Raw genomic sequence first — 23,084 nt, 5'->3', positions numbered from 1 at the left:
AGCCTCGTCCTGGTCGTCCTAGGACTCCAACGACAATCGATACCTTGACGCCTTCATTGAGACATCAGAGGAGGACATCACCGAGGCGGAGTCGAAGTCAGAGAACGAGGTCGACGAGGAGTAGTTTTTTATCTATCGTAGGAGGAGGATATAAACTATCTATGTATCGTTTTTATCTCTCGTTTATTTATCTATGCCTATAGTATCACACGATGCTGAATGTGTATCGGGTCGGAGTAGAAGAAGAAGAGATATAACGCGTCTGCTAGAGCGGCGCGCGCGCAATTTTTTATAGCGGACGTTGGAGCCAGCGCACAGCGGCGCGTAAAAACTGGCTACAGAGACGTTGTAAACGCTTTTTTAGCGTGCCAAGCGTTGCGCGCCTTGTTGGAGATGTTTTTACTGTATCTTTGCTTAGTCCTTGGTAATAATATATGGATCTAACTTTCCTCACAAAACAGTAGCATATACTATTTTCTTCGTCTTAAAATAAGTGTCTTAACTTTGTATTAGCTTTGATATAAAATTATACTAAGATTGAGACATTTATTTGGGGACAGAGGGTGTACTTGGAAAGAAGCGGTTGGTTTTCGTTGTTCCATGCCAAAGCATGTATTCCATTTCCACGCTACTCCAATATGAGATGAGTCCATCTTTCTCCGCTTCCGTTCTTCAGTGCAGAAACCGCCTGGGTCAACACCAGATAAGAGGCGTGACATAAGCCAGCGGATCACTCGCCCTCAAGCTCTTCTTAGTTCTTACTGAAGTCCAGTGAAGAGGAGCAGCAGCAGTGGGCATGTCACCGGCGACGGCGAGAGGCGGTGCCCAGGAGGACCAGGCCGGCGAAGCCGGCGTGGACAAGGACGGCGCCGCCGAGGGAGGGAAGGGCACGTGGAGGCACGCGGCGGTCCACGTGGCGACGACGATCGCCACGCCGGCAGCCTACGCTCCCTTGCCCTTTGCCCTCGCATCCTTGGGCTGGCCTCTGGGTAAATTTTCACAAACCGATGTGCTATTAACAATCGCCATACTGTTTATTTACCGTATGGTGTAAATTCTCTGGTTGGTTATTTTTTGATCGGGTGATTAGCGGCTCTGTTTTTCCCACAGGTGTTTGCAGCTTGGTGATAGGGACGCTGGTCACCTGGTGTTCTAGCCTGGCCGTTGCCTCGCTGTGGCAGTGGAACGGGGAGAAGCACACCAGCTACCGGCTGCTCGCACAAAGCATATTTGGTCAGTGCAATTTTCCTTCCAACAAATAGTAGTTCTTACCATCTGACGAATACTGTAACTGCAGAAACCTTTTTTATTGTTGCAAAAGAAAGTTGCTGAGAGAAATGCTCTTTTGATCATTTAACTGCAATTCTCGTCAATGGTGCACTTATGATTCAACATCGACTGTTAAGTGCTAACAGCACAATAGTTGGTGAAAATTTACCTTGAGAGTGACTCTGTACTTTGTTGATCAGGTCCATGGGGCTACTGGTATGTGTCGTTCTTCCAGCAAGTGGCGTCGGTTGGCAACAACATTGCGATCCAGATTGCGGCCGGCAGCAGCCTCAAGGCCGTCTACAAGCACTACTACGCCGCCGACCATGGTGCGATGACGCTGCAGCACTTCATCCTCCTCTTCGGCGCGTTCGAGCTGTTTCTCTCGCAGCTTCCCGACATCCATTCGCTCCGGTGGGTGAATGCTACCTGCACTGCGTCCACCATTGGGTTTGCCGGGACAGCCATCGGTGTCACGATATACGATGGTAAAATTCAGTAAATTTTCATCATAAAGTACTGAAATTGCTGAAGATATGAAACAATCTGACAGCATCCTCTGCTGGCTACCGCACTACCGCAGGATATCGGGTTGACCGAAATGATGTTGGCTACAGCCTGCAAGGAAGCACCGGAACTAAGGTCTTCAGAGGTTTCAATGCACTGGGCACAATAGCCTTCTCATTTGGTGATGCAATGCTGCCAGAAATCCAGGTGCCCACCTGAAAATTCAGTTGATGTATCGATGAATTAAGTGTACAATCAATCATTCCTTGTGTAAAACTGGCTGAAATGCAGAGCACCGTGCGAGAACCGGCGACGACAAACATGTACAAGGGTGTCTCGACGGCGTACACATTGATCGTCGTGTCCTACTGGACACTGGCATTCAGTGGCTATTGGGCATTTGGCTCTGAAGTCCAGCCATACATCTTGTCCTCCCTGACTGTCCCAAGATGGGCAATTGTAATGGCAAACATATTTGCAGTCATTCAGATCACAGGTTGCTTTCAGGTAACTGTAACTTATGGCAAACGTGCTACTTCCATCAGAAGTTTCTTGGCAACCATCCAGTAACTAACTGTGCCTCTTCTTCACAAAGATATACTGCAGGCCGACATACGCGCACTTTGAAGAGCGTATTCAGGCGAAGAACACGGCGTACAGAGCATGGCTGTGGCGACTGATGTACACCTCTGCATACATGGCGACGATCACCCTTGTTGCCGCCGCAATGCCATTCTTTGGGGACTTTGTATCAGTTTGTGGAGCGGTTGGGTTCACCCCACTGGACTTTGTGCTGCCTGCATTGGCATTTCTCAAGGCCGGGAAGCTGCCCAAAAACCTGGGCCTGCGGCGTACTGTCAAGGCCCTTTGCTGCTCCGGCGCCGTCTTGTTCTCTGTCATCGGAGTTCTTGCGTGCACTGGCGCCATCAGAGCAATTGCGCTCGATGTCAAGACCTACAAGTTCTTCCATGACATGTGATCATAGTTAAGTTATATCAGGTTGCTCTGTGCATCAGTTCATTTAGATGTAGGTTTGTTTGTGCCAGTGTTAGATGCCAGGTAGTAATATGCAATGTCATATACAATAGTACATGGGGACTCATTTTGTAAGTTGAGTCACATTTTTGAAACATATATAGGATCAGAATCAAAACACAGACATCTCAGACATCTCAGACTTCGATGACCACAGAAATCGACTTACAATTCATGAAAAAAGATATCAAGAAAGCAACGAATAAGCATACCACTGTAATAGAAGAACCTAGAGCAAAGCATACATGATGGATGCTGTCATATAAATCATGACATCATACATAACAATAGTGCATTTCCTTCTAAACACAAAGTGTAGGACTAGGACACATTAAATTTCGTCAAGAATTGATTCTCATATTGAACTGAGCATTCTAAGGTCCGACAACCTAGTGGTGTGAAATCTGTCTTCTGCAAACTCCTCTGACAATTTCAGGTCAATGCCTGCAACAGCATTGACACTGAACCTTTTCACCCTGTCACTGAGAAGAACTGTTATTATAGAGTCTGAGATATGGCTGGGTGCACCAGAAACAACCTTGAAGAGGGCCTCTCTTGGCAAAATCGGCTGTGCGGTCGGTACTTACTACCATGCCAAGGTAGTAGATGAGAACTTCATTCATGTAGCCATGTGCATGTTCTGGAGTTTCCTCTGCTGTTCAATTGATGCTGGTCAACAACAGCCTAAATTCATCAATCTTAGAATTGGCCAAGGTTTGTGAGGTGAATGAGGAGAAAGGTTTCATGTGAATTTGTGTCTTACTCATATAAAATTGGGCTGCTGCAAATGGTTTGAAATAAATTAAATTAAATCATACCAGCTGGAAAACATTTTGAAAACTGCCACTTTCCTGGTCCCAAATGTCACTACTGCTAAATTTGGTCTAAATATCATGGTCAAGTGTCGAGACAAGACACCTCCCTTTAATATTAGGTAGAGACAGATACTAAGTTAGAGATGTGAAAGTGTCGAGAGAGACACCTCACTTTAATATTAGGTTAGGTAGAGATGTGAAACACATCTTTTACTTTTGTTAGGTATAAATTCAAGTTCTTTACACCCATGTAAATTTTCATAGCAAAAGAGCACTGAAACTTTTTTTTGTGCACAGGGTGCAAAATAACCATCTCCCATGAAAGTTTACAAACGCAAAACAGACAGTGTTCTTTCTGTAATATTTTGACATTCAGAAATTGTTTTCACCCAAGAGTGCACCATTGAATTACTCTGCTACTTCACCACATAACTGAATCTTCTTCGCATTCTAGAAACGCAACTTGTTTCGTCTTACTAATGCTTTTGAGAAACACAACCAGCTTGAAACTGTTGTCAAAATCAAGAAAGATGCCAAAACCAAGAGCGTCTTTAGCTGGCTACGACATCGATTTCAGATTTATTAAAGTAATATACAAGCACAGGTTCCTGAACTAAGACCATCTATGTACAGTAACCATGAGCACTTGCAACAGCAATGGACTCAAATGGATGATTTATTCAGAGAACAGTAACATCTATTCAGAACTTCCACATGACATCATTAAGCTGGATGAGGATCTTGTGGAGACCTGATGTGTCACTGGGGATTTGGTGGGCGGCTATTCGCGGCGGAAACCCTAGAACCCCACTCAAGAAGCTCTTTACTAGTGTCATCCTTGTGCACAATTACCTCTATAAAGCACAGGCTGTCCTTGTTGGGTCCTAGGGATGCCTCGATTGCTTTCTTCAGTTCCTCCTCTGTTCGGACCTACAGACACAAGGGTGAAATGTCATTGCAATGCAGTACTTTTTAAACATTTTGAAATATATTCAGGTGGGGAGTCTTTCCCCTGGCTGGCAGTTTCAAAAAACCTTTCTAAATTTTCTTTAGCCGTATAAGTAAATATAGATTACAAGTGTAACACCAACCTTGGCCGTATAGCACTTGCCCTCGCCATTATGGAATGCTTCCACCACGCCGGTGTAGTTCCAGTTCTTGATGATGTTGTAAGGGCCGTCATGGATCTCCACCTCAATGGTATAACCCCCGTTGTTTATGAGAAAGATGATGTTGTTCTGTTCCCACCGGAGCATCGTCGACACTTCTTGTGCCGTCACCTATATACCAGCTCAATTAAATCTTTCTTAGCCGCATATTTTTATAGAGCTTTACATTTAATAGTATAGGATAGAACGATTGGTGATTCTGATTTTTTTTATACCTGAAAGCTGCCATCTCCAATGAAGGAAATGACTCGCTTATCCTTAGCAGCCTGGGCATATCCCAGAGTTGCACCCACAGACCAACCAATTGATCCATATTGCATCTGAAATTCATACCTACCAAAAGAAAATGGTGTTTAATTAAACATAAACTGAACAGTATACATCCTACTTACTGACACAAACAAGGCTTGTCAATTGTTACCAATGTAAAATTAGTCTAGACTTCTATCATTCATTTTCGAGATTCTTGCAGGAAACCAGTTGATAATATGGCCTCACTAATCGGTGACACATCACGGGTTATTTTATCAAAGTTCTAACTACTATGGGGCATTTTATCAAATTCTCCCGGATAAATAATCAATTTGCAAAAAGAAAATCAGAACAAAATATCTGGATATAATCCAACTATACCTAAATTAAAAATACTAAAAGAACGGATGTGACCAACAACCAATACAGAAGTTTGAGCTCTGGAACATTTCAGGGGAGCTTACCCACAGCCTTCTGGTAGTTTCAGCTTCTGGCAGTTAAACCATGAGTCCCCGGTCTCTGCTATAACAGCTGAGTTGCCAGACAACATTTTCTGAACATGCTTGAAAAGTACATTCACTCTCAAGGGCTCTCCAGGCTCAGAGGAAAGGGGTTCGCCCTGAGGCACAAAAATCCGACTGTAGTTGTCGTAGGCAGCTGTGTTCTTCTTCAGCCGGGTTCCAAGTGCATGCAGGAAGTCCTTCATCAGAACACACCCAAATGCAGGCCCGTTCCCAATCACCACTCGGTCCGGCTGGACAATGATGGCCTTCTCCTTCTTGAGAAGAAGTGAGTACCCAACCGAGCTGTAGTCGTTAAATATCGGGCCGGCAAACAAATAGGCATCAGCTGACTCCACAATCTCAGCACAGAACGGAGTGCTGACAGCACCCCAGTATGTGCCGATAAATCTAGAATGGTGCTCTGGCACAAGCCCCTTTGCAGAAGGCATCGCTGCAACCGGATAACCGCATGCATCAGCCAGCTCTACGAAGGCCTCGCATGCTTTGGCCACCCTCATCTTTGGTCCGCCAACAAGGACCGGCTTGACTGATTTGTTCAGAAAAGCCGCAGCTGTCTCCACTGCTGCTTCCAAGGTCATCTGGTTTGACAGTCTGACAAATGAACAGTTCATCAACATCAGTAATACCGAGCCAACTGCCATCTCATCGTCATTATGCGCATACAGGGAGCATGCCAACTTACTTTGGGGAGAGAAAGAAAGGGACAGGATGGCGGCTAAAGGTAGGATGCGGGATCGATGGGAGGTTGCAGCTGATGCTGATGTAAACAGGCTTGCTCTCCTTCAGTGCAGTGGAAATGGCAGTGTCAATCTGTTCATGTGCATCCTCCAAGTTGTTCACCACAGCCTGCAATTTATGAAATGAGGTCATATCATAGCAAAAAATAAAATAAAAATCGCCATGCTCATATAGATATCTTGCCTTTTCACTTTTAAATTAAATTCACATTACCAAGCATACATATCATCTGCGGAAGGTGAAGGTTTAGTCTCCTCTTAACCTTCTGTGTAGTCAGACATGTTCATTTAATTTCCCGTATATGAACGCTTTATTTCCTCATTCTGTTAATATACAAATTTATGCGTGTACAGTGAAATCATTCTTGGAGTTTAATTGTCTTACAGAATTATCAATTATCATATTATTCATATACGCCATCCAAACTAACTTAGAAGTACAAAAGTACTCCCTCCGTTCCGAATTACTTGTCACAGGTATGGATGTATCTAGATGTATTTTAGTTCTAGATACATCCATTTCTGCGACGAGTAATTTGGAACGGAGGGAGTAATGGATAATCAAGCGAGAGATACAACTGATGCACCAAGCACTGTAATGGACTAAAAGTTATGCATGAAGTTGTTAAGCATAGTCCAAGTCAGAAGACAGAAGGACTTATCCTTCGAAAATGGGGTACTGTCCCTGTTTCTATAGTGGAGAATCCTATTTCTAAACCAATAAGCCAATAAGTGTAACAGGCTAACAGCTACTCCCTCTGTTCCAAATTATAAGGTGTTCTAACTTTTTCCTGAATCGGATGTATATAGACACGTTTTAGTGTGTTCGTTCACTCATTTCAATCCGTATGTTGTTAATATTGAAATATCCAAAACATCTTATAACTCGGAACGGAGGCAGTACTGTATATTGGTCTGGAAAGCCTGTTTTTAGTTTGGAGCAAACAACATGTCCAACAATGAATCCGGTGATCTCCAGTCAAGGATTACATGCACCCCCTAGTAAATAACTCAATATTCAGAGAACAATTTTATCTCAGAAAAAGAGATTTTTCGTAGTTGCAGTATAAACAAAATTATCAATCCCTAAGTTCAAGAAAGCATGAACCGATTCTATCAGTCTCTACAAATTTTAGAATCGTCGTGACAGACAGACAGTGCTAGAACTGCAGCAGAGCCATTCCCTGACAATCAACTAAAACCCAAAACCCAGACTACTGGACATGGAGAACATCTCACAAACTGAACATGTCACAAAGGGAATTGCGAATTAGACTACATATCCAGTCTATCGACCAAACTGAATACAGTATAAAATAAACTTTCCCCTAAAATCTAAGCAGTGCCAAAATCCCTAACAAAATCAGAGCATTTCCTCTTGAGAAATGACAGTAATTAAAACTGAACAACTACGCAAGGAGACGTGCCTGATAGCAGGTGACGTTCTGGAAGCAGCGGAGCTCCTGCGTGAAATCGGGGATGCCGATGGTGTGGTGGAGGATCCGGTTGCTGCCGTAGTCGTTGCTGTTGGGGCCCCCGACGATGCAGATGACGGGGAGGTTCTCGCTGAAGGCTCCGGCGACGGCGTTGATGGCGCTGAGCCCGCCGACGGTGAAGGTGACCGCGCAGGCGCCGACCCCGCCGTCGCGCGCGCGGGCGTAGCCGTCGGCGGCGTAGGCGGCGTTGAGCTCGTTGCAGCACCCCACGAGCCGTACCCCGCCGCCGGACGGCTGCTCCGCCTCCAGCTCGTCGAGGAGCGTCAGGTTGAAGTCCCCCGGCACGGTGAAGACCTCGCGCGCGCCGACCTCGGCCAGGCGGTGCGCGAGGTGGCGCCCCAGCGTGGCCTCCCGCGGCACGGCGGCCGCTGAGGGCGGCGCCGCGGCGTCCGCCGGGGAAGGAATCGAGCCGATGTCCATGGCGAGGGCAGGGAGGGCGGCGGTTGGCGCGGAGGTCCTTCCTGGCCGCGGTGGAGGAGGGGAGAAGGTTCGTGCTTGGAAAAGTCGGCTGCTTGGCGCTCGTGATGTGGGCGTCGGACAGTTGGAGGCTAGTGGCGAGGCGACACGTCGCCGGGCAGCGCAGGCGGGCGGCTTCTAGACGAAGGGAACAAGTGGCGCGTGGCTCCATTTTATTCCTTTCATTCGAGAAAAGGGCAAAGGCCCAACTTTTAGACCATCTTCAACAGCTGCCAAATACGTGGCGCTTAAAAAATGAGTTTACACCGTGTAAGTAGTTTTTTTAAGACGTTAGAAAACGTTTGCTTCAACAAGCAGTGTAAAATATGCAGCGCGCGAGTCTAGCGATCCCAATCAAGCGGTCCCATCTGCAGCAGCCCAGAGTTTGCAGCGCGCGCGACCGGGCACACTAAATATATTTCGCGCGATGTCTTTTTAATGCGCGCGCTGCATTAGTTATAGCACGCTCACACTTTTTATGCGGCTGCTGAAGACTTTAAATCAGATCCGCGCGTGCTAAAAGCAATTTTTATACCGTGCGTCGCTTATATAACGTTTCTGTTGGAGATGCTCTTAGAAATTAAAGAACCAAACCTTCACATCATGGTCACGGCGGCTAAACAATGGACTAATTTATGAAATCACCAGTCAAGCGTTACTCCTTGCAAAAATCACATCTCCGCCTTCTCTGATTTGACAACAAACTACCCATGCATTGCATATGGTTCACTTTTCGCAGCATGAAAGTTTCTCATTTTTTTAGATTTGTTTGTCAAAATGTTTTTATCTTTTGAATCGTCTGTCAAATACCAAACTGCTTGGATTTTTCGTATTGAGATCTTCGAAATTAGATCCCTGACGACCATGAGGTGGGAAAAGGTAGGGCGGACCCGCACGACGTTTTCAGGAAGAAAAATGGCATCCTAGGGTGTTGTCGCCGTCGCGGCCGGCATGAACCGACCTGGGAATTATCCCAATTCGGATTCCCACCTCCCGCTCTGTCCCAACCCGGTAACCGGCTAGCAGCATGGCAATGTTCGATAAGACAGAGTGCACGCAACATGGGTTGGAGAAAGAAGCAGCTCAGCGTCCTTGGCCGCCGGGGTAGCAAGCCGTGGCACCAACCTGCCGGTGAATCGCCGGCCATCCGATCTGATCCCTGGCAGCCCACCCGCCCCACCGCGCCACCGGACAGGGAGGCCATCCCAGGGCCCTCCGCCCCATATCGGGAAGGGTTGCGCCAACCCTGCCGCCAAGGCCATCGCTGGGACGCCGTCTGGCCGCCACACCGTTGTTGTCCGTCAAGGCGCCTGGGTCCAGATCAGCGCTGCCATGATCCTGATCGGGATCACACCCTCGAGATGGGGCGTCCCGCGCCACCCAAAGACCCGAGAAGGGGGGCAGTACCTCTGCCGACGCCGACCACGAGCGGTGGAGGAGGGAGGGAGGGGAAGGCGGGGAGAATTGGCGGATGTGGCTGGGGCCCCTCGGTCGCCGGCATGGGAGACGACGGAGGGGAGGGAAGGGGCGACGACAAGTGTGTACTCTTATTTTTTTTGCGGGGGTAAAGGGAGTTTATTGCAAAGCTATAGAGTTACAGTCGAGAGGCCACAAGTCCTCGATACAAGGTGGAACCGAGCCAAGCCAAACAGCCGTGGCACGCTTAGTGCGGCTATACTTAGCCAACCGATCGGCAACTCTATTTTGAAGTCTACTAATCTTTTGAGAAAAAAACTCCCTAGTACCTAAAAGTGCTTTGATCTCCAGGACGATCTGTCCATAAGCCGAATGAGTAAGTGCATCATTTGTCAAGCTAGATAATGCTTCAGAGGAGTCCGTTTGAACCACCACTGGTAGGTCAGAATGTTGTAGTGCTAGGGCCATACCTGTTGGGGAACGTTGCAGAAAACAAAAAAATTTCCTACGTTTTCACCAAGATCCATCTATGAGTTCATCTAGCAACGAGTGATCGGATGCATCTACATACCTTTGTAGATCGCGAGCGGAAGCGTTCAAAGAACGGGGATGAGGGAGTCGTACTCGTCGTGATCCAAATCACCGGAGATCCTAGCGCCGAACGGACGGCACCTCCGCGTTCAACACACGTACGGTCAGCGTGACGTCTCCTCCTTCTTGATCCAGCAAGGGGGAAGGAGAGGTTGATGAAGATCCAGCAGCACGACGGCGTGGTGGTGGATGCAGCAGTCACCGCAGCAGGGCTTCGCCGAGTTTCTGCGAGAGGGAGAGGTGTAGCAGGGGAGAGGGAGGCGCCAAGGCTTCAGGGTTCGGCTGCCCTCCCTCCCCCCCTTTATATAGGCCCCCTAGGGGGTGCGCCGGCCCTAGGAGATGGGATCTCCTAGGGGGGGCGGCGGCCAAGGGGGTGGAGTGCCCCCCAAGGCAAGTTGAGGCGCCCCCTCCCCTAGGGTTCCCAACCCTAGGCGCATGGGGGGCCCAAGGGGGGGGGGCGCACCAGCCCACTATGGGCTGGTTCCCTCCCCACTTCAGCCCATGGGGCCCTCCGGGATGGGTGGCCCCACCCGGTGGACCCCCAGGACCCTTCCGGTGGTCCCGGTTCAATACCGTTGACCCCCGAAACTCTCCCGATGGCCGAAACTGCACTTCCTATATATAATTCTTCACCTCCGAACCATTCCGGAACTCCTCGTGACGTCCGGGATCTCATCCGGGACTCCGAACAACTTTTGGGTTACTGCATACTCATATCTCTACAACCCTAGCGTCATCGAACCTTAAGTGTGTAGACCCTACGGGTTCGGGAGACATGTAGACATGACCGAGACGACTCTCCGGTCAATAACCAACAACGGGATCTGGATACCCATGTTGGCTCCCACATGCTCCTCGATGATCTCATCGGATGAACCACGATGTCGAGGATTCAAGCAACCTCGTATACAATTCCCTTTGTTAATCGGTACGTTACTTGCCCGAGATTCGATCGTCGGTATCCCAATACCTCGTTCAATCTCGTTACTGGCAAGTCACTTTACTCGTACGGTAATGCATGATCCCGTGACCAGACACTTGGTCACTTTAAGCTCATTATGATGATGCATTACCGAGTGGGCTCAGAGATACCTCTCCGTCATATGGAGTGACAAATCCCAGTCTTGATCCGTGTCAACCCAACAGACATTTTCGGAGATACCCGTAGTATACTTTTATAGTCACCCAGTTACGTTGTGACGTTTGGTACACCCAAAGCACTCCTACGGTATCCGGGAGTTACACGATCTCATGGTCTAAGGAAAAGATACTTGACATTGGAAAAACTCTAGCAAACGAACTATACGATCTTGTGCTATGTTTAGGATTGGGTCTTGTCCATCACATCATTCTCCTAATGATGTGATCTCGTTATCAATGACATCCAATGTCCATAGTCAGGAAACCATGACTATCTGTTGATCAACGAGCTAGTCAACTAGAGGCTTACTAGGGACATGTTGGTGTCTATGCATTCACACATGTATTACGATTTCCGGATAACACAATTATAGCATGAATAAAAGACAATTATCATGAACAAGGAAATATAATAATAATCCTTTTATTATTGCCTCTAGGGCATATTTCCAACAGTCTCCCACTTGCACTAGAGTCAATAATCTAGTTACATTGTGATGAATCGAACACCCATAGAGTTCTGGTGTTGATCATGTTTTGCCCTAGGGAGAGGTTTAGTCAACGGATCTGCGACATTCAGATCCGTATGTACTTTACAAATATCTATGTCTCCATCTTGAACATTTTCACGAATGGAGTTGAAGCGACGCTTGATGTGCCTGGTCTTCTTGTGAAACCTGGGCTCCTTGGCAAGTGCAATTGCTCCAGTGTTGTCACAGAAGAGTTTGATCGGCCCCGACGCATTGGGTATGACTCCTAGGTCGGTGATGAACTCCTTCACCCAGATTGCTTCATGCGCTGCCTCCGAGGCTGCCATGTACTCCGCTTCACATGTAGATCCCGCCACGACGCTCTGCTTGCAGCTGCACCAGCTTACTGCTCCACCATTCAACATATACACGTCCATCTGCATGGAGCTTCTTCATGCGTTTGACACCTATGTGACCAAGGCGGCAGTGCCACAAGTATGTGGGACTATCATTATCAACCCTACATCTTTTGGTATTCACACTATGAATATGTGTAGCATTACGCTCGAGATTCATTAAGAATAAACCATTCACCATCGGAGCATGACCATAAAACATATCTCTCATATAAATAGAACAACCATTATTCTCGGATTTAAATGAGTAGCCATCTCGTATTAAACGAGATCCTGATACAATGTTCATGCTCAAAGCTGGCACTAAATAAAAATTATTGAGGTTTAAAACTAATCCCGTAGGTAAATGTAGAGGTAGCGTGCCGACGGCGATCACATCGACCTTGGAACCATTCCCAACGCGCATCGTCACCTCGTCCTTCGCCAGTCTCCGCTTATTCCGCAACTCCTGCTTTGAGTTACAAATGTGAGCAACCGCACCTGTATCAAATAGCCAGGAGCTACTACGAGTACTGGTAAGGTACACATCAATTACATGTATATCACATATACCTTTCGTGATGCCGGCCTTCTTGTCTGCTAAGTATTTGGGGCAGTTCCGCTTCCAGTGACCACTTCCCTTGCAATAAAAACACTCAGTCTCGGGCTTGGGTCCATTCTTTGGCTTCTTCCCGGCAGCTTGCTTACCGGGCGCGGCAACTCCCTTGCCATCCTTCTTGAAGTTCTTCTTACCCTTGCCTTTCTTGAACTTAGTGGTTTTATTCACCATCAACACTTGATGTTCCTTTTTGACTTCTACCTCTGCTGATTTCAGCATTGCAAATACTTCAGGAATGGTCTTTTCCATCCCCTGCATATTGAAGTTCATCAGAAAGCTCTTGTAGCTCGGTGGAAGCGACTGAAGGATTCTGTCAATGACCGCGTCATCCGGGAGATTAACTCCCAGCTGAGTCAAGCGGTTATGTAACCCAGACATAGTGAGTATGTGCTCATTGACAGAACTGTTTTCCTCCATCTTACAGCTGAAGAACTTGTCGGAGACTTCATATCTCTCGACCCGGGCATGAGCTTGAAAAACCATTTTCAGCTCTTCGAACATCTCATATGCTCTGTGTCTCTCAAAACGCTTTTGGAGCCCCAATTCTAATCTGTAAAGCATGCCACACTGAATGAGGGAGTAATCATCAGCATGTGTCTGCCAAGCGTTCATAACGTCTTGTTCTGCAGGGAGAGCAGATGCTTCACCTAGCGGTGCTTGTAGGACATAATCTTTCTTGGCAGCTATGAGGATGATCCTCAGGTTCCGGACCCAGTCCGTATAGTTGCTGCCATCGTCTTTCAGCTTGGTTTTCTCTAGGAACGCGTTGAAGTTGAGGACAACGTTGGCCATTTGATCTACAAGACATGTTGTAAAGATTTTAGACTAAGTTCATGATAATTAAGTTCATCTAATCAAATTATTCAATGAACTCCCACTCAGATAGACATCCCTCCAGTCATCTAAGTATAACATGATCCGAGTTAACTAGGCCGTGTCCGATCATCACGTGAGACGGACTAGTCAACATCGGTGAACATCTTCATGTTGATCGTATCTTCTATACGACTCATGCTCAACCTTTCGGTCTTCTGTGTTCCGAGGCCATGTCTGTACATGCTAGGCTCGTCAAGTCAACCTAAGTGTTTGCATGTGTAAATCTGTCTTACACCCGTTGTATGTGAACGTTGGAATCTATCACACCCGATCATCACGTGGTGCTTCGAAACAACGAACTGTCGCAACGGCGCACAGTTAGGGGAAACACTTTCTTGAAATTATTATGAGGGATCATATTATTTACTACCGTCGTTCTAAGTAAACAAGATGCAAAAACATGATAAACATCTCATGCAATCGAATAATAGTGACATGATATGGCCAATATCATATAGCTCCTGTGATCTCCATCTTGGGGCTCCATGATCATCTTGTCACCGGCATGACACCATGATCTCCATCATCATGATCTCCATCATCGTGTCTCCATGAAGTTGCTCGCCAACTATTACTTCTACTACTATGGCTAACACGTTTAGCAATAAAGTAAAGTAATTTACATGGCGTTTCTCAATGGCACGCAGGTCATAAAAAAATAAAGACAACTCCTATGGCTCCTGCCGGTTGTCATACTCATCGACTCGCAAGTCGTGATTCCTATTACAAGAACATGATCTCATACATCACATATATCATTCATCATTCATCACAACTTTGGCCATATCACATCACAAAGCACTTGCTGCAAAAACAAGTTAGACGTCCTCTAATTATTGTTGCAAGTTTTACATGGCTGCAAGAGGGTTCTAGCAAGAACGTTTTCTTACCTACGTTAAAGCCACAACGTGATTTGTCAACTTCTATTTACCCTTCATAAGGACCCTTTTCGTCGAATCCGCTCCAACTAAAGTGGGAGAGACAGACACCCGCCAGCCACCTTATGCAACTAGTGCATGTCAGTCGGTGGAACCGGTCTCACGTAAGCGTATGTGTAAGGTTGGTCCGGGACGCTTCATCCCACAATACTGCTGAGGCAAAATAAGACTAGTAGCGGCAAGAAAGTTGACAACATCTACGCCCACAACAAATTGTGTTCTACTCGTGCAAAGAGAACTACACATAGACCTAGCTCATGATGCCACTGTTGGGGAACGTTGCAGAAAACAAAAATGTTTCCTACGTTTTCACCAATATCCATCTATGAGTTCATCTAGCAACGAGTGATCGGATGCATCTACATACCTTTGTAGATCGCGAGCGGAAGCGTTCAAAGAACGGGGATGAGGGAGTCGTACTCATCGTGATCCAAATCACCGGAGATCCTAGCGCCGAACGGACGGCACCTCCGCGTTCAACACACGTACGGTCAGCGTGACGTCTCCTCCTTCTTGATCCAGCAAGGGGGAAGGAGAGGTTGATGAAGATCCAGCAGCACGACGGCGTGGTGGTGGATGCAGCAGTCACCGCAGCAGGGCTTCGCCGAGCTTCTGCGAGAGGGAGAGGTGTAGCAGGGGAGAGGGAGGCGCCAAGACTTCAGGGTTCGGCTGCCCTCCCTCCCCCCTTTATATAGGCCCCCCTAGGGGGTGCGCCGGCCCTAGGAGATGGGATCTCCTAGGGGGGGCGGCGGCCAAGGGGGTGGAGTGCCCCCCAAGGCAAGTTGAGGCGCCCCCTCCCCTAGGGTTCCCAACCCTAGGCGCATGGGAGGGCAAGGGGGGGGGGCGCACCAGCCCACTATGGGCTGGTTCCCTCCCCACTTCAGCCCATGGGGCCCTCCGGGATGGGTGGCCCCACCCGGTGGACCCCCGGGACCCTTCCGGTGGTCCCGGTTCAATACCGTTGACCCCTGAAACTCTCCCGATGGCCGAAACTGCACTTCCTATATATAATTCTTCACCTCCGGACCATTCCGGAACTCCTCGTGACGTCCGGGATCTCATCCGGGGCTCCGAACAACTTTCGGGTTACTGCATACTCATATCTCTACAACCCTAGCGTCACCGAACCTTAAGTGTGTAGACCCTACGGGTTCGGGAGACATGTAGACATGACCAAGACGACTCTCCGGTCAATAACCAACAGCGGGATATGGATACCCATGTTGGCTCCCACATGCTCCTCGATGATCTCATCGGATGAACCACGATGTCGAGGATTCAAGCAATCCCGTATACAATTCCCTTTGTCAATCGGTATGTTACTTGCCCGAGATTTGATCGTCGGTATCCCAATACCTCGTTCAATCTCGTTACCGGCAAGTCACTTTACTCGTACCGTAATGCATGATCCCGTGACCAAACACTTGGTCACTTTGAGCTCATTATGATGATGCATTACCGAGTGGGCCCAGAGATACCTCTCCGTCATATGGAGTGACAAATCCCAGTCTTGATCCGTGTCAACCTAACAGACACTTTCGGAGATACCCGTAGTATACCTTTATAGTCACCCAGTTATGTTGTGACGTTTGGTACACCCAAAGCACTCCTACGGTATCCGGGAGTTACACGATCTCATGGTCTAAGGAAAAGATACTTGACATTGGAAAAACTCTAGCAAACGAACTATACGATCTTGTGCTATGTTTAGGATTGGGTCTTGTCCATCACATCATTCTCCTAATGATGTGATCTCGTTATCAATGACATCCAATGTCCATAGTCAGGAAACCATGACTATCTGTTGATCAACGAGCTAGTCAACTAGAGGCTTACTAGGGACATGTTGGTGTCTATGCATTCACACATGTATTACGATTTCCGGATAACACAATTATAGCATGAATAAAAGACAATTATCATGAACAAGGAAATATAATAATAATCCTTTTATTATTGCCTCTAGGGCATATTTCCAACAATACCCTGCATGATCGCATGCAATTCTGCCTCAAGTGGGTCATTGCAGTAGAAGATGAAGCGGTAGGCTGCCATTAGGACCTCTCCTTTGTCGTTCCGAAGCACCATACCGACGGCTGCAGAGCCATCCGCCTGTAGGAACGAACCATCAACTGACAGCGCCACCCTGCCAAGTAGCGGTGTCGGCCAGGGAGCCGCCATGGCCTTGACTCCTTGGGCTGGCAATGACACCGCCAAGGTTGACATTTTCCCTTTAATAATTTCCTCCATAGTGTAACACGCAGCGAGCTTAATGGACTTGTAGTAACTGTCCAAAAATTCGACGGTGGCTAGGACAGGAGGTACCTCCTTTCCGTGGGTCAAGTCATTGCAGAGTTGCCAAATCTGCCAAATGAACATAATCAACATATCTTGGACGTCGATCGAACACTTTGCCAGCAAAGAAGTTAGCCATTCCTTCCCATCATGGATAAGGAGATCATCGCCAGGAAGTGGCCAACGGCGACGCATATTTATCCAGAGCGTTCTTGCATGTGAACAAGTTATCAAAGCATGAAATGAGTCCTCCTCCTCCACCCCACATAGCTGACAGGTTGAGCGTGTCGCCAAGTGTCTGAAGGCCTTATAACTCTGTGTTGCCATAGTTCCTGTCACACATCTCCATGCATTGATCTTCATTTTTTGAGGTACCCCGGACTTCCAAATGTAGTTCCACCCTGCTTGGTTCCCCTCCGGGGCAGTACTCGACGCACCATTAGTAGTGAGAACATTATGATCATGTGTAGACAACTTGTAGGCACTTCTCACCGTGAACCCACCACTTTTTTCCGGATACCAGGCCAAGAAATCATCTCTTTGGCGAGGCGAAGTTCTGATTTTCAGGATGTGATCAACATCCATCGGCCAAAAAAACTCCCTCAACCGGTCGTGATTCCATGCTCCATTACCATCCAAAAAGTCAGAGACCCTGTTGAAGCGTCAGTTTCCCTTCGGAGTGATCGGACAGAAGGAATAAGGCCGAGGCAGCCAAGGGTCTTGCCAAGTACGAATCTTCAAGCCATTACCGACTCGCCAAATGACGCCCTTCTTGACCAACTCAAGGCCATGCAGGATTCCTTTCCACACCTCGGATCCGGAGCCCGGGAACACCGTATCCAAAAGCTGACCAGAAGGATAGTATTTTGCCTTCAGCAGACGCGCACATAGGCTATCCGGCCTATCCAAGAGCCTCCAGGCCTATTTAGCTAGCAGCACCTGATTAAACGCCCTCATGTCCCTAAAACCCATGCCTCCCATGGCTTTAGGCAATCGCAGTTTATCCCAACTCATCCAGGCCATCTTCTTCTTTCCGTTCTCCACCCCCACCAATACTGGCGTATAATCCTTGTTAGACCATCACAGACCGAAGCCGGGATTTTGAAAACACTCATAACATATGCTGGTATGGCATGTGCCACTAATTTAATAAGTATCTCCTTATTCCTCGACGACATGTACTGCTCACTCCAATCCATAAGAACTTTCCTCAAACACTCTTGGAGAGTCTCAAAGTTTCCCTTATGCATCCTCCCCTCCGGAACCGGCAAGCCCAAGTGCTTTGGCTCGAACGCTTCCTGGGTGATATCCAGCGTGTTTTTTACCTCTTGAACCACGTCAGGTTGACATTGGTTTGAGAAAGGAATGGAACACTTCAACGGGTTTATAAGTTATCCAGTCGCCGTCGTAAATGTGTTCAACACCCCGTTCACTAGCAATGCCTGCTGATTTGTTGCATGAAAAAATAGGAGTGAATCATCCGCAAATAAGAGGTGTGTAACCTCCGGAGCACCTCTACTTATCTTGACTCCACTAAGACCATCTTCCCTTGCAGCCTTTTCAATCAACGCAGAAAGAGCATCAGCTACAAATAAGAAGAGGAATGGAGACAGTGGGTCACCTTGACGGAGTCCCCTCGAAGCAGAGAAGGACTCCAGCATCTTCCCATTAAATTTTACCGAGTACTTCACCGACGAGACACAAGCCATAACACGAGCAATCCAGATGGGCGAGAAGCCCCATTTAGCTAAGGCCTTTTCCAAAAATAACCAATCCACCCCATCGTAGGCTTTAGAGAGATCAAGCTTGTAAGCACATAGGCCAGTTGCATTGTTTCTTACCGACTGAATATGGTGGATGCATTCGAACGCAATTATAGAGTTATCAGAGATCAGCCTCCCCGGGATGAAGGCGCTCTGATTTTAAAAAATGAGGTCAGTCAGAATGGGCCGCAGTCGGTTGACCATGCATTTTGAGATGATCTTGTATATAACGTTGCACAAGCTTATTGGCCTATAATCTTTCAGGTCCTTCAGATGAGGAACCTTGGGAATGAGCACAATAGCCGTGTCATTAACTCCATCTGGCATAACCCCAAACGCAAAGAACTCGTGGACCACAACAAGAATCTCAGTTTTAAGCAAAGCCCAATTCCGTTGAAAGAACCTAGCAGGTAACCCATCACATCCCGCTGCTTTCAGTGGCCCGATTTGAAATAAAGCATTAGAGATCTCCTCATCTGAGTAAGGCCTGCATAACGAAACATTCATCTCCTCTGTAACTTTTGCGACAATGCAGTCCAACACTGCGTCTGAAGAGGGGGTTGGATCTTTTGTGAAGATTTCCTTGAAGTAGGAATGAGCCATTCTCTCCATATCAGATGGAACACTACACCACGTTCCATCTTGTTTCCGTAGGCGTTGTATAAGGTTCCTACAGGCCTGCCAAACCGCTCTCCGGTGCAAATATTTGGTGTTGCGCTCACCTTCCTTTAGCCAGGTGATGCGTGAACGCTGGAGCCATAGCATCTCCTCCCTGTATAAAAGCTCGTCGAGCTGGTTCATTTTCTCTCGGACTTGAGCATGATCCGCTCCAGCCAGCTGCAGGTCTGTCAGTTGCGAGCGAGCCTCTCAATAGCTTTCAACATGTTGCCAAACTGCCTTTTACTCCATTCTTTCAAATCCTTTAGGACCTCTCGCAGGGACCTGGCCACCGATCCCATGCCGCCAGGGGATTTGTGTTTATTCCATGCTTCATCAATCACGTTGGGAAGGGCAATGTCACGTTCCCACATGATTTCATAACGCAAGCAGGGAGGCTGACGCTGCTGGTCTTGCATCCCCTCCAAATGTATCAACATAGGGCAATGATTCGAACATGAGGTGGCCAAGTGTACCACCCTCACAAATGGAAACGTCTCCCGCCAAGCTTCGTCAGCACAAGCACGGTCCAAACGGACATGAACATTGCGGTCTGAATCCTGGCCATTGTTATATGTGAACGGAAAACCCGAGAAACCCAGGTCCTCGAGCTCGCACATCTCCAAACAATCTTTGAAGGCCACCATCTGAGCCTTCGAGCGTTCGGTCCTTGACAAATGCTCATGTTGCCACAAAGCTTCATTGAAGTCGCCACACACCATCCACGGCTCACGCGAATGAGCTCGTAGCCTGCAAAGGTGCTCCCACATGCGATGAAGATTTTCCACCCGAGGCTCTCCATAGACAAAGGTGCACCGCCAAGATGTGCCCGACCCTCCATCAACCACACTGACACCAATAAAACGATTGCAGTAATCAATCACCGTGACAGAGAGGGACTCATCCCAGAAAAGTGCTAAGCCCCCACTCCTCCCGTCACTACTCACTCCATGAAAACCTTTCAGACCGAGTCTCCATCACAACTTATCTATTTTCACAGTCGCTTGCCTAGTTTCACACAGGAAGACTGATACGTCTCCAACACATTAATTTTTGATTGTTCCATGCTATATTATATTCTGTTTTGGACATTATTGGGCTTTATTATACACTTTTATATTATTTTTTGGACTAACCTATTAACCGGAGGCCCAGCCCAGAATTGATGTTCTTGCGTATTTCAGAGTTTGGCAGAAAAAGAATATCAAACGGAGTCCAAACGGAATGAAACCTTCGGGAACATGATTTTTGGAACGAACGTGATCCAGAGGACTTGGACCCTACGTCAAGAAAGCAATCAGGAAGGCACGAGGTAGGGGGGCGCGCCTACCCACACAGGCGCGCCCTCCACCATTGTGGGGCCCATGTTGCTCCACCAACGTACTTCTTCCTCCTATATATACCTACGTACCCCCAAACTACCAGATACGGAGCCAAAACCCTAATTCCACCGCCACAACTTTCTGTACCCGTGAGAAGGCATCTTGGGGCCTTTTCCGGAGCTCCACCGGAGGGGGCATCGATCACGGAGGGCTTCTACATCAACACCATAGCCTCTCCGATGATGTGTGAGTAGTTTACCTCAGACCTTCGGGTCCATAGTTATTAGCTAGATGGCTTCTTCTCTCTTTTCGGGTCTCAATACAATGTTCTTCCCCTCTATTGTGGAGATCTATTCGATGTAATCTTCTTTTGTGGTGTGTTTGTTGAGACCGATGAATTGTGGGTTTATGATCAAATTTATCTATGAACAATATTTGAATCTTCTCTGAATTCTTTTATGTATGATTGTTTATCTTTGCAAGTCTCTTCGAATTATCAGTTTGGTTTGGCCTACTAGATTGATCTTTCTTGCAATGAGAGAAGTGGTTAGCTTTGGGTTCAATCTTGCGGTGTCATTTCCTAGTGACAGTAGGGGCAGCAAGGCACGTATTGTATTGTTGCCATCGAGGATAACAAGATGGGGTTTATATCATATTGCATGAGTTTATCCCTCTACATCATGTCATCTTACTTAAAGCGTTACTCTATTCTTTTGAACTTAATACTCTAGATGCATGTTGGATAGCGGGCGATATGTGGAGTAATAGTAGTAGATGCAGGCAGGAGTCGGTCTACTTTTCTCGGACATGATGCCTATATACATGATCATACCTAGATATTCTCATAATTATGCTCAATTCTGTCAATTGCTCAACAGTAATTTGTTTACCCACCGTAATACTTATGCTCTCGAGAGAAGCCACTAGTGAAATCTATGGCCCCCGGGTCTATTTTCCATCATATTGATTATTGATAAAAGGGAAGAAACTCCTAAAGGTGATAGATGTCTCATTAAAGAACTACCTACCAAAGATGGCAATACCTAGATCTATCCTTGTTTTTTATGCCTAGCTAGGGGCGTTAAACGATAGCGCTTGTTGGGAGGCAACCCAATTTTATTTTTATTCCTTGCTTTTTGATCCTGTTTAGTAATAAATAATTTATCTAGCCTCTGTTTTGGTTGTGTTTTTTGTGTTTAATTAGTGTTTGTGCCAAGTAGAACCGTTGGGAAGACTTGGGGAAAGTCTTGTTAATCTTGCTGTAAAAAACAGAAACTTTAGCGCTCACGAGAACTGCTGCCATTTTTATTTTTAAAGTGATATTTAGTTAATTATTTTTGCAGATGATTAATAGATAAATTCCTCACGTCCAGCAATTTATTTTAGAATTTTTTGGGTTCCAGATTTTGCGTTAGCTACAGATTACTACAGACTGTTCTGTTTTTGACAGATTCTGTTTTTCGTGTGTTGTTTGCTTATTTTGATGAATCTATGGCTAGTAAAATAGTTTATAAACCATAGAGAAGTTGGAATACAGTAGGTTTAACACCAATATAAATAAATAATGATTTCATTACAGTACCTTGAAGTGGTGCTTTGTTTTCTTTCGCTAACGGAGCTCATGAGATTTTCTATTTTGAGTTTTGTGTTGTGAAGTTTTCAAGTTTTGGGTTAAGTTTTGATGGATTATGGAACAAGGAGTGGCAAGAGCCTAAGATTGGGGATGCCCATGGCACCCCAAGGTAAAATTCAAGGACACCGAAAAGCCTAAGCTTGGGGATGCCCCGGAAGGCATCCCCTCTTTCGTCTTCGTCTATCGGTAACTTTACTTGGAGCTATATTTTTATTCACCACATGATATGTGTATTGATTGGAGTGTCTTGTATGATTTGAGTCTTTGCTTTTTAGTTTACCACAATCATCCTTGCTGTACACACCTTTTGAGGGAGACTCACTGCTACCTCTTGAGCACTTGCATTGGTTTTCCCTTGAAGAGGAAAGGGTGGTGCAGCAAAGTACCGTAAGTATTTCCCTCAGTTTTTGAGAACCAAGGTATCAATCTAGTAGGAGGTCACGCACGAGTCCCTCGCACCTATGCAAACAAATAAATCCTCGCAACCAATGCGATAAGGGGTTGTCAATCCCTACACGGCCACATACGAGAGTGAGATCTGATAGATATGATAAGATAATTTTTTTGGTATTTTTATGATAAAGATGCAAAGTAAAATAAAAGGCAAAGTAAATAAATAAGTATTGGAAGATTAATATGATAGAAGATAGACCCGGGGGCCATAGGTTTCACTAGTGGCTTCTCTTGAGAGCATAAGTATTCACGGTGG

General features: G+C 46.8%; 3 protein-coding genes across 3 annotated transcripts; 1 reads left to right on the top strand and 2 right to left on the bottom strand.

Annotated features, from left to right (window-relative positions):
- The first annotated feature begins 596 nt into the window (after positions 1-596).
- Positions 597-3,283, top strand: LOC125542878 (GABA transporter 1-like). Its single transcript, XM_048706101.2, has 6 exons — positions 597-989; positions 1,111-1,233; positions 1,470-1,757; positions 1,853-1,983; positions 2,068-2,283; positions 2,372-3,283. Exons 1-6 carry the CDS (start codon positions 797-799, stop codon positions 2,753-2,755), a joined length of 1,335 nt encoding a protein of 444 aa, XP_048562058.2. The 5' UTR covers positions 597-796; the 3' UTR covers positions 2,756-3,283.
- Positions 3,284-4,129: 846 nt separating this feature from the next.
- LOC125542877 (pyruvate decarboxylase 1) lies at positions 4,130-8,373 on the bottom strand. Its single transcript, XM_048706100.2, has 6 exons — positions 7,736-8,373; positions 6,254-6,417; positions 5,512-6,162; positions 5,011-5,128; positions 4,718-4,906; positions 4,130-4,556 (listed from the first exon to the last, which is right to left on the bottom strand). Exons 1-6 carry the CDS (start codon positions 8,222-8,224, stop codon positions 4,386-4,388), a joined length of 1,782 nt encoding a protein of 593 aa, XP_048562057.2. The 5' UTR covers positions 8,225-8,373; the 3' UTR covers positions 4,130-4,385.
- An 11,238-nt stretch (positions 8,374-19,611) lies between these two features.
- On the bottom strand, positions 19,612-20,142 carry LOC147978579 (uncharacterized). The gene has a single exon (XM_087514804.1). The coding sequence runs from the start codon at positions 20,140-20,142 to the stop codon at positions 19,612-19,614; it is 531 nt and encodes a 176-aa protein (XP_087370930.1).
- Between the last annotated feature and the right edge of the window lie 2,942 nt (positions 20,143-23,084).

Source organism: Triticum urartu, chromosome 3A, assembly GCF_056163025.1.
Source record: "Triticum urartu cultivar PI428250 chromosome 3A, HENAU_Tu73, whole genome shotgun sequence".
In the NCBI taxonomy this organism is placed as follows: Eukaryota; Viridiplantae; Streptophyta; class Magnoliopsida; order Poales; family Poaceae; genus Triticum; species Triticum urartu.
Note: the sequence above shows the minus strand (reverse complement) of the source record. Positions and strands in the feature narration are given on the sequence as shown.

Coding starts and splice junctions, on each gene's coding strand:
- LOC125542877 (XM_048706100.2), bottom strand. CDS start 8,224: ATGGACATCGGCTCGATTCCTTCCCCGGCGGACGCCGCGGCGCCGCCC. Junction 6,418..7,735: donor AGAACGTCACCTGCTATCAG/GCACGTCTCCTT, acceptor CATAAATTGCAG/GCTGTGGTGAACAACTTGGA. Junction 5,129..5,511: donor AAACTACCAGAAGGCTGTGG/GTAAGCTCCCCT, acceptor TTCTTTTGGTAG/GTATGAATTTCAGATGCAAT.
- LOC125542878 (XM_048706101.2), top strand. CDS start 797: ATGTCACCGGCGACGGCGAGAGGCGGTGCCCAGGAGGACCAGGCCGGC. Junction 990..1,110: donor ATCCTTGGGCTGGCCTCTGG/GTAAATTTTCAC, acceptor TTTTTCCCACAG/GTGTTTGCAGCTTGGTGATA. Junction 2,284..2,371: donor AGATCACAGGTTGCTTTCAG/GTAACTGTAACT, acceptor TTCTTCACAAAG/ATATACTGCAGGCCGACATA.
- LOC147978579 (XM_087514804.1), bottom strand. CDS start 20,142: ATGGTGTGTGGCGACTTCAATGAAGCTTTGTGGCAACATGAGCATTTG.